Source organism: Notechis scutatus, chromosome 1 (assembly GCF_049901735.1).
Source record: "Notechis scutatus isolate UNSWTSFEM ecotype Mainland chromosome 1, rNotScu1.2, whole genome shotgun sequence".
In the NCBI taxonomy this organism is placed as follows: Eukaryota; Metazoa; Chordata; class Lepidosauria; order Squamata; family Elapidae; genus Notechis; species Notechis scutatus.
Window position 1 is genome coordinate 278,987,792 of NC_142009.1, and position 10,374 is coordinate 278,998,165.

At 35.6% G+C, this 10,374-nt stretch overlaps 1 protein-coding gene across 3 annotated transcripts in view; it reads left to right on the forward strand.

Annotated features, from left to right (window-relative positions):
- The window catches only part of FSIP1 (fibrous sheath interacting protein 1), an 88,323-nt gene extending 87,459 nt beyond the window's left edge, over positions 1-864 (forward strand). For all 3 annotated transcript variants that reach the window (XM_087951728.1, XM_087951727.1, XM_087951729.1), the window contains one exon: positions 369-864. In XM_087951728.1, coding sequence (XP_087807854.1) covers positions 369-403 — 35 coding nt within the window. In that variant the 3' untranslated portion in view covers positions 404-864. The remainder of the gene's footprint in view (positions 1-368) is intronic.
- The last annotated feature ends 9,510 nt before the right edge of the window (positions 865-10,374 follow it).

Genomic DNA, 10,374 nt, shown 5'->3' on the forward strand with positions numbered 1-10,374 from the left:
GAAAAGATTAAGAATGGAGGTCATTGCAGTATAATTTATAAAATTTGTCAAAGTATTTCTGGCTCCTCCAATATGACATAGAATGATAAAGAATGCTCTTGCTAATATTAGTATTGACTGGCAGAGGTTAAATAAGATAGATAGGTAAACTTTATTATACTTTGACTAGCACATATACAAATATACATCTATAGATAAAATTCTACATACATTATAAAATATGTGGTTATATAGAACTGGGTAGTGTAGCAAAATATTAAGATGGTGATGATGAGAGTTCTTCTGAGCAATAAAATTCAAAATCTATATTTTCAAGTTGGATACTAAAGACCTTTCATTAATCCATGAATGATTTTATTTCTGTGCAGATGAGCTGAAAGATGAAGATGTGAATGAAAAGTGATGTTCTACCAACTTAAACCACATTGGTATAAAATCTACTTCATTAATTATTTGTGTATTGTTTCAGAAAAATTTATGTCATAATATTTTTGTCTTATTTTCATGTTGCAATAGGACTTCTAAATAAAGTTCTCCAGATTAACTTCTTTCTGGGGATGATTTATGTACATGCAAATGTTTTACAGATCTAAAACTATTAAGCTCCTCTATCTGCACATATATATTCCAGTTATATCAATATTTATAATGTCCAGCAAATTTATGTAAGTGATAATAATAGCACTTTTCTAACCATAAGCTATATTTAAATATTAATAGGACTATTTTTATTCTTGTTATATGCATTATCCTCCTATGGAAGAAACCCAGTGCATGTACAGTCATATGTTTTCCAGCATTTTTCCTGTACATACAATAATTTGTAAATATAAGTATCATTTGAATAAACATTTTTGGAGGTGGATGATTATCTGAAGCATTCGATAGCTGAACATCCTGGATTTTTGAAAACATAAAGCAAACATGCAAAGAATAATGTGGATGACATACATAAGCTATTGGCAGTTATTAATCCATTTCTTTACATTTCTCTGTCTGAGATCTCTCGTGTGATCATCTATCGATTAGCAAGCTGTATTTCTTTAAAGAGAATCTGTAGCAAATGGAGATATCCAGTATCAATAAAATGCAGGCAGATTATGGTTGCCTTACATCATGGGTGTCAAACTCACGGTGTCACATTGCCCTCACATGATGTATTGTGATGATTTTCCCCTTTGCAGAGCTGGGGTGGGCATGGCCTGTGCATGATGCATCTGGCCCACGGGCTGCCAATTTAATACTCCCCCTTGCCTCACAAAAATAGTTTGACATTTCCTTTTAATTTTGTAATTTTAACAAACTTCTGATTCTAAAAATTAATGTGACTTTTCAACTTTGTTTTGAAATGAGAAGGGATTTCAGTCACACTACCTAACCAACCAGATTGGCAGGAGTGGGATTCAACTGTTGTAACAACTGGTTTGGTGAGTGTGTGTGTAGTGTTTAAAAATCACCCATTTTCAGCTCTGAAATATGCCTTCTATTGCAGCCTCAGTGAATTAAACAGCTAAGGCACAGCAATCCACTCTGCTGTGTGAATCAACTGGGCTGTAAAACATGGAAATATAGGGACAGACTAGGTCAAGCGTGGGTGGGGCCTCACCAGAACTAAGGGCCCACCCCTGAAGATTGGCCTAAGAAGCATTGTCATAGAGGAGAGGGTGGGTGCAACAGCTACTAATACATGCATTAAAAGGAAAACAAATGAGCCAGGTTTAGATCTGCTGTTGTCACATGTTCTAAAAACATATAGAGATTTTGGCAGATAGGAGAAGGGTGCATGAAATCAAGAAGCAGAAACAAACTTGACTGTTTTCATTTGTACAAACAGATTTGCAGCAATCAGTTTAGCAATGGAAATCCTAGGCTGGTGTTGGGTATTACTATTTTACTGGAAATAATGGGAAAAAATAATGTTCACTCAAAGAAGCAGACAAACTTTGACTATAATTCAGCTAAATTAGTACAGTTGTTCATGATAGACTACAGTAATCAGGTCTCTGTCCTGGTTGGGACAACATGGAGAAAGGCCTAGCAATATGATGTATATTTCTCTGGCAGTTCTTTTGCATAGATCTTTCTTTTTATATTTTTGCGAAATTCTAAGAAAGCAGCAATAAATTAGATGCAAGCCACTGTATTCTGACATAAGTTTGACAAAACATGTCAGCTTATTAGTTAATATAGCTTTACGTTGTTTAGCAATGTATGCAAGGCATTACTCATAAGCACCAGATGTTCTGTTCTTAACCACAAGTATTCCACAATTCAGCCTTTTTTAATTAACCGGCTCATCATTCCAGGTTCCTGTTTTTTCAAATTTTAGGGTCAATTTACAAATTGAATTGAAAGAATTCAATTTGTAAATCAAGAATGTATTATTTTGTGTTAATTAAATAAACTAAAAATTTAATCAATAATTTAATTTAATAATTTAATTTATAAGTTAGTTAAAGCAATTAAAATCTTAATAATATTAAATATTGATATTTAATATTAAGTTATTTATAATATTTAATATAGCTTTTTGAAGCAGATATGCCTTCATCTTGATCACTGAACCTACAGCCTATAGTGTTCCCTATATTAATCAGGCCAATCTCAATGTGCATCTGCCTTGCCCATTTTGGTCGGCTAAAAAAGTACATCGTCATTTTCATATCATTTGTAGCTCATAGATTCTTCATTTGATCTTGGTTTGATACTAAGCGTTTCCTCAAATATCCACAAGAGGACTAATGATTTATAAGTATTTCATCTTTTTTGTTGAGTCAGTCAAATAATGAAAAGGATAAATATAACAAATTAGGATCAAAATGCTATGTAACAGGCAAAACACCTAACTCATAAGCATGCCATCCACTTGCGAGCAAATCTACCATTTTGCATGCTGTTGTTTTTTTACTGTGACTCAGCCATATATTTTCCTATCTTTTCGGAACAAGCTTATCCTACATCTGTGGTGTAAGGAAACAAAAGACAAGAATATATTATAGGAGAAAGTATGTTAAAAATTAATCTAATTACATATGGTCAATGATACAGCTGGACTCAAGAAGTACACTGAAGACATAACAAGAATTGCTTAATGAAAGAAGGAATTTATCATGATTAATACATTTTGTAAATAACTGGAAAAATAAAAAAATGATCTTAAGAAGGAGGGACCCTGAGAAGGACAACACAAGTTTAAACTCTTATAGAGAATCAAGGTAATTTATTAGGATGTATTTACACATTGTTATTCATTTATGATACAAAGACAAAAACATGTGATAAAATGGACACAAAACTTCAAAGAAGTAATAAAAATGGGCAAAACTATGGGGAAAAATCAATAAAATGTACACCAAGTTGCAGTTTGAGGAAAAATTGATGCAAATATTCTATAGATGGTTTATATCTTCACTGACTGCAATATGAACATATCATATAACTATAAAAGTTGGAAATGACAAAAAAGGAATATTTTACTCTAGTTTTAAAAAAAAGTCTAAAAATGCTGAAAGGGGAAACTGTCCAAAAAATTTATGGGGAAAAAATGAATTAATATATTTAATATCTAATATATATTTATTAGATATAATTCCATAGGGTTAAATTAAAAGCACCAGAATTGATTAAAGTATATTCGATCAATGATAAGAATCAATGGGGCATAACACCAGATAAGGGAAACTTTGCCTTTAGTACAGGATTGGGAGACTAATATTGGAGAATATGCAGACACTGAAAAATTGACTGTATATATTCACAGCAGAAGTCTAATTGAATTCAAGCAGGAATTGTTCATTTAAACGCAGCATATATGCAACAACGAAGCAAGTCAAGATACCCAGAATATATTCTTTTTAAAGAAAAAGATAAATATATTTTAAAAATAATCAAAAATGGGAACCCTTTTTGCGAACTTCTGACAAGCAAAGTCAATGGGGAAACCAGATTCACGTAACAACCATGTTACTTATTTAACAACTTTAGTGATTAGAAATGAGAACTTCAAGTAGTCCTCAAATTACAACCACAATTCAGCCCAAAATTTATGTTGTTAAGTGAGAAATTTGTTAAGTGACTTTTGCCCCATTTTACGACTTTTCTAGCCACATTTGCTAAGTGAATCACTAAAGTTGTTAAATAAGTAACATGGTTGTTACGTGAATCTGGTTTCCCCATTGACTTTGCTTGTCAGAAGTTCGCAAAAAGGGTTCCCATGACTCTGGGACACTGCAACCATCATAAATGTGAGTCAGTTGTCAAGTATCCAAATGTAAATTACGTGACCATGGGGATGCTACAATGGTCATAAATGTGAAAAATGGTCATAAGTCCAGTGTCAGCGTTCCAGAGAAAATCCATTCCTTCCAGTAACTCCAAAACACACAACATCTCAACACACTTTTATTGGAACAGTACCTGGCATATACTGGGGAAGTCCGGAACTGATTTTTTCCCGGCTTCCCCACACAGTCCCAAGCTACAACCCCCACCTTTTTTCCCTCATCACCAGATCACGTGCACCAATCCCACAGTAAGTTTTATTTTTCTCTGCGCCACACTCTGTAAACTTGAACTATCAAAATAATATATTTTGTCTAAGAGCTACTCAATTTACATCACCCCCTCCCACATTCTTCAACTGTGTGGCAGCGATGAATTCCATAGCTGACATCCAGAGGTGGTATTCAGCAGGTTCTGACCAGTTCTGGAGAACCGGTTACGGAAATTTTGAGTATCAGCAAATACTACCTCTGACTGGAGATTTTACAGTATTCTTCCCCTGCCACGCCCACCAAGCCACGCCCACAGAACCAGTAGTAAAAAAATCGAATCCCACCACTCCATAAGTCACTTTTTTCTGTGCTGTTGTAATTTTGAATAGTCACTAAACAAACTGTTGTAAGTCAAGGATTACCTGTAATTAGAATTAGAATTAGAACTCTTTATTGGCCAAGTGTAATTGGACACACAAGGAATTTGTCTTGCTCTCAGAATACATAAAAGAAAAGATACCTTCATCAAAAGTCAAGAATTATAAGGTGACAACACTTAATGATAGTCATAGGGTACAATAAGCAATCACTTCATACTAGGAAACAGTCAATATAAATCATAAGGATACAAGTGATAAAGTTATAGTCATACAGTCACAAGTGGGAGGGAATGGGTGATAAGGAGTGATGAGAAGATTAATAGTAATAGTAGTGCAGACTTTGTTGGACAGTGTTGAGGAATTTATTTGTTTAGCGGAGTGATGGCTTTCTGGAAAAACTGTCCTTGTGTCTAGTTGTTCTGGTGTGGAGGGAAGGAGTTGAAAGAGTTTATGTCCGGGATGTGAGGGGTCTGTAAATATTTTCACAGCCCTCTTTTTGTCTTGTGCAGTATACAGGTCCTCGATTGAACACAGGTTGGTAGTAATTGTTTTTTCTGCAGTCCTAATTATCATCTGGAGTCTGTGTCTGTCCTGTTGGGTTGCAGAACCAAACCAGACAATTATAGAGGTGCAGATGATAGACTCAATCATTCCTCTGTAGAACTGTATCAGCAGCTCCTTGGGCAGTTTGAGCTTTCTGAGTTGGCACAGAAAGAACATTCTTTGTTGTGCTTTTTTGATGACGTTTTTGACGTTAGGAGTCCATTTTAGGTCATGTGATATGATGGAACCTAGAAATTTGAAGGTCTCTACTGTTGATACTGTGTTATCTAGTATTGTAAGAGGTGGTAGTATGGGAGGGTGCAGATGACTAAAATGTCATAGAGGATAACATAGTTGTGCAGGCCATTTTGTGGAGGAACTTTGCCTTTGAACTCCTATTTTTGGCACAACATTTTTGCCATGTTGTTTAATTCCCTCTCCCCCCAAGATTTCCCAATACATGTGCTGATGTGACATCAAGATCAGCAATAAAATGAAGAAACAGAGACTTTATGTTTGTGCATTATGTGTCATAAAAGCATTGCAATTACATATTTCAGTTTGCCTAGCATCATCAATACCAACCAGAGGTCATGATGGAACATTGAGTCCTCATTCAGTTCACTTTTTGTGTCTGACAAATGTATGAGTCCACCCATGCTTCTGGTCTGCACTGTCTTTCTTGGCAGTTTACAGCAGCCTCTAGGCCAAAATGCTTATATTGATATATAAAGTCTTGTATAACTAAGATAACTAATCCCATTTTTATACCTGCCCAGCAATTAAAGGACAGCAGGGCCTTCCTTTGGACATGCTGCACTAGTTACACCTTGGCATTTGACAATCTGAGAAGATCCTTTTGAAACCCCTTCCTATCTAATTACAATAAGCACTTTATAATTTGGGGCATTATCTAAAGTCCTCTCTTTATCCAGGCCTTTCTCTGACTCTATGCCTCTACGTCTTGCCACCAAATTGTAATTAATATATTAATTTTAATTTACAATGGAGCTACAATTTTTTATACTGGTGATATTACTTCATTAAATATCTGAGAAAATCTGCCCTTGGAAAGAAAATGTTTGGGTATTCCTGCTATAGCCCTCTATCTCTTATTCCATTGTTCTTCTTAACAAATGCTAAGCCCAAAAGATGCTATAGTAGGACCGATCTTGCCAATGAAATGGTCAAAGGGAATGACTGCTTTGTTCTTGGAAATGCAGTGATGGGTAGTTCCCTTTTATAATGCTACTTTATAGTACTACTTTTCCTGCTAGTTCTTGGACCTTTTAAAATGATATGTGCCTTTAGGAGAGATCCAACTAAAATGTTTGTTTTCTGTACTAAATAAATAAATAAAAATTAACAAGTAGCTTAAATTAAAAACAACATTCCAGCTGCAGTTTACCATTATATTTCAATTGATTAATTCAGATATTCCAGAAACATGTGCCATCGCTTCAAACTCCTGTGTCCACTGCTCTCTAATCCATTTTAGGATTAAAACTCAGTTACTGAAGAGTTGCTCAGCAAATAAAGAGTATTACAATTGCCCTTTCAACATCTTTGTTCTGCTGCTCATGTCTGCTAGCTGATAAGTGCAGTTAGCTATCTTCATAGCATTCTTAATGCTAAATAATATCATCAGATTTTTCTTAATGCTAAATGAAATAAAAACAGATTATTCAGAAGTTTTCAAGTTCAAAAGGAACACAATCAGAATGAAATCCAACAACTGGAGATAGATAGATAGATAGATAGATAGATAGATAGATAGATAGATAGATAGATAGATAGATAGATAGATAGATAGAGACTGACTGGAGAAGGCAGAGAGGAAAGGTTGGACAGAAGTTTGAGAATGAAGTTTAGAGGGCAAGTGTTAATTCCTTGGCAGAGAATAGTCCAGGATGACTTCCCTAGAAGTCCAGAGGGATGAGAGCTCCATCCAAGACCCAAGACATTGAAGAACTAGAAGAGATTCAACTATTACCCAAACTAGGACTAACACTAATGATGTTACCTAGTTTAGATAATGAAACGTCTGCAAGAAAACAAGTTCAGAGAGCATCATTTCAACCTTGAGCTACAAATATTTTCCTTGATTGGGAGATCCAACATTGCAGGTCCCAAATTCACCCGAAGCCATGGAGGGGATTGATTGTTGGTAGAGAAGCTCTGCGGGGTTTTTTTGGTGGTGGTGGTGGGAAACAGGGCAGAAGACCCCTGCCTCCATGCAGCAGCAGGTAGTATTTTGGCTGAATTGGGGGGGAAAAGGTCAAGCAATGCTGATCATACCCCAGTAATCCCATTCCATTCCTTTCTTTTCTCACTTTTGTCAAACTCAGAAACAGGGGAGGAAGAGAAGCAAAAGGAGGAGGAAAGGAGAGGTAGAGGGAAAAAGTCAGTGCTGGAAGACCTGGCAGCACCCACACTCTGTTGTTTAGCCTCTTGTAAATCCCTGCTGAAAATAATTGTATATAGTAAAAAGTGTAAAAAGCATCCACTATGGTGTATTTCTTTGTCCATTATCACCTTTGGAAAGAGATGCATCCCCACTTTTAAAATGAACCCTGTCATACTCTAACAGATATAGAAAAAGTGCAAATCATAACTACATTTAAACTTATGCTGACAAAGTTGTGTTAGAGAAATACTTTTTCCCTTTTTTGATGTTCTCTATCTTCCCTCATTGTGTAATAGCAAATGTAACATTAAAACTGTTTTGTAATATCTGCGTAATCCTTCTCACCCTTTTCTTTTACGTATTCTGTTCTTATTTTCTGAAGCTAAATCAAGTGTTGAATACCTGCCCATGGAAAACAATCCTAACTCTGGATTAGATTGTATTCTAGTTGCTTAAATAAAAGAAAACCCTATAGGTGTCAAAGTTGATTTCATTGAGGGCTGCATCAGGGTTGTGTTTGATCTCGGGGAGGCCGGTGGAGCCTTCACCAGGGTTGGTATGGCCAGCTTGGCATCCATTTTTGGCTTCAACGTTTTCAACTCTGAGTGAAAACAGAGTTCAGGAGAGCCGTGTGTAGCCCCCGAACTCCGTTCTTGGCTGTGAAGGCCTCCTGCAGCTCTCTGCCAGTGAAAATGGAGCTCGGTGGTGCATGCGGCCCTCCTGAACTTCGTTTTTGCTGGTAGAGGCACCATGGGCCGGTCCTTCACTATTTCCAGGGCTGTTTTGCAGGCCAGATCTAAGCACCCCACGAGCCTGCCCACGGGCCTTGAGTTTGACACCTCTGCTATAGGAGAATTTCACACAGGATTAAGGATCATCTTTCTCTATGAAGAGTTATTTGTTCCAGAAGACATAAGCTCTGAGGTAATTGCATTTACATTTCCCTTTGCCCTAGGGTAGCTATCTTCAGAATGAGGGACACTGGTCTTCCAGTTGTTGCAAATAAGTTATTTGTATCATTGTACATATTGATTAGGAGTATTGGGAGTATTCAGCAACATCTGAAGGGCCACAGGTTCCTCACCATGTATTGATCAAGCATGCAAAGCATTACTTTTAAAACACACCCTACAAAAAATGACTTCGTAAATAAAGTTCCAGAAAATTTACATTGGATTAATATTCAAGCAGGATTCAAACATTTCAATTGTTTCATATTCTCTCCATCTACTGCTTAAGACTGTTGAAGCCTACAATGTTTTCTTCTCTTGCCTATATCACATTTCATCCGAATGGAATTTCCATTCAGACTATTGTTTGATCTGACCATTTGTTTTGCATTATATCCAGAAAGTATTTAACTCATCATATTTATTTACTACTTTAAATAGACTGTATCTCTAAAGCTAAAATCTGACAATTTTAATCATATTAGTACCCCAAAGGAGTCACTTTAGGTGAGATGAGAAGCTATATAAATTCATTAAATAAAAATGCTAAAATAGACTGTTATTTATAAAATTATAATAATAATATTATTATGTTTTATTATATTATTATAATCATTACTATGGTTTATATACAAATGAAGTAATTCTACACCAAAGAAAGTCCCGCACTGATGAATAGCTGTAATTAGAATATGGAACAAACAAGTGATCTAGTATATACAGAACACCATTGTTACAAACATGGGATTTTATTTTGAGAGGAGTTGGTCCCAATTAAAAATATAAGACTGGTATTAACATGGGTATAACATGCTGCCAGCAAAGGGGCAATTGTCAAATTCCCCAAGACCAATAGTATATCTTATTAGAAATATGGAGAGAAAATTTCAAATTATTGGTATCTAAATCTGTTTGAGAGAAGCCCGTGGCTTTACTTTCATACAGTTCTTTTTATTTCAAAAGTGCATTCTATTTCTGGATGATTTATGTGTGCCATTTTAAAGTGGCTGGTTAAGTATACCCATTTTAAACTTTTAAAGCTGTGAGCTACAATTATCCACTTTACAAAGGCATTGGCTGTTATCCAAGTGAAACTGGTCCAGTGCCTCACTGACATCAAACAAACTGCATGAAACAGGGCATTATGTACATCTGTTTCCATCATGTATTAGACAGAAGTTCTGCAATCCCATATATTATTTTTATTTATGTAAAATATTTCAAAGCTGTTAACATTGAAATGTCTTTTTATTAGGTACATAAAGCACATTTTTATTTATATGATGTTCAGTACTAAGGCATGTATATACATGTATGAAGGGGGGGTCCACAGCTATATATAACTTTGCCTAGATGGTGGGTGCTTAATTTAACTGGCCTGCTATATGTTAAGACTACTAGAATTGACCAGCTTATTTATTATTTTCTCTCTCTCTCTCTCCCTCTCTCATCTCAATTTATATGGCCACCTGTCTCACACAAGGTGACTCCCAATAATACCAATGATTGATACATATTATACAACCAATTCGAACAATAATTACTAAAACCGAGTTGCAAAAGAGTCAAAATCAGAAAGTTATGTATGATGTCATCACTCC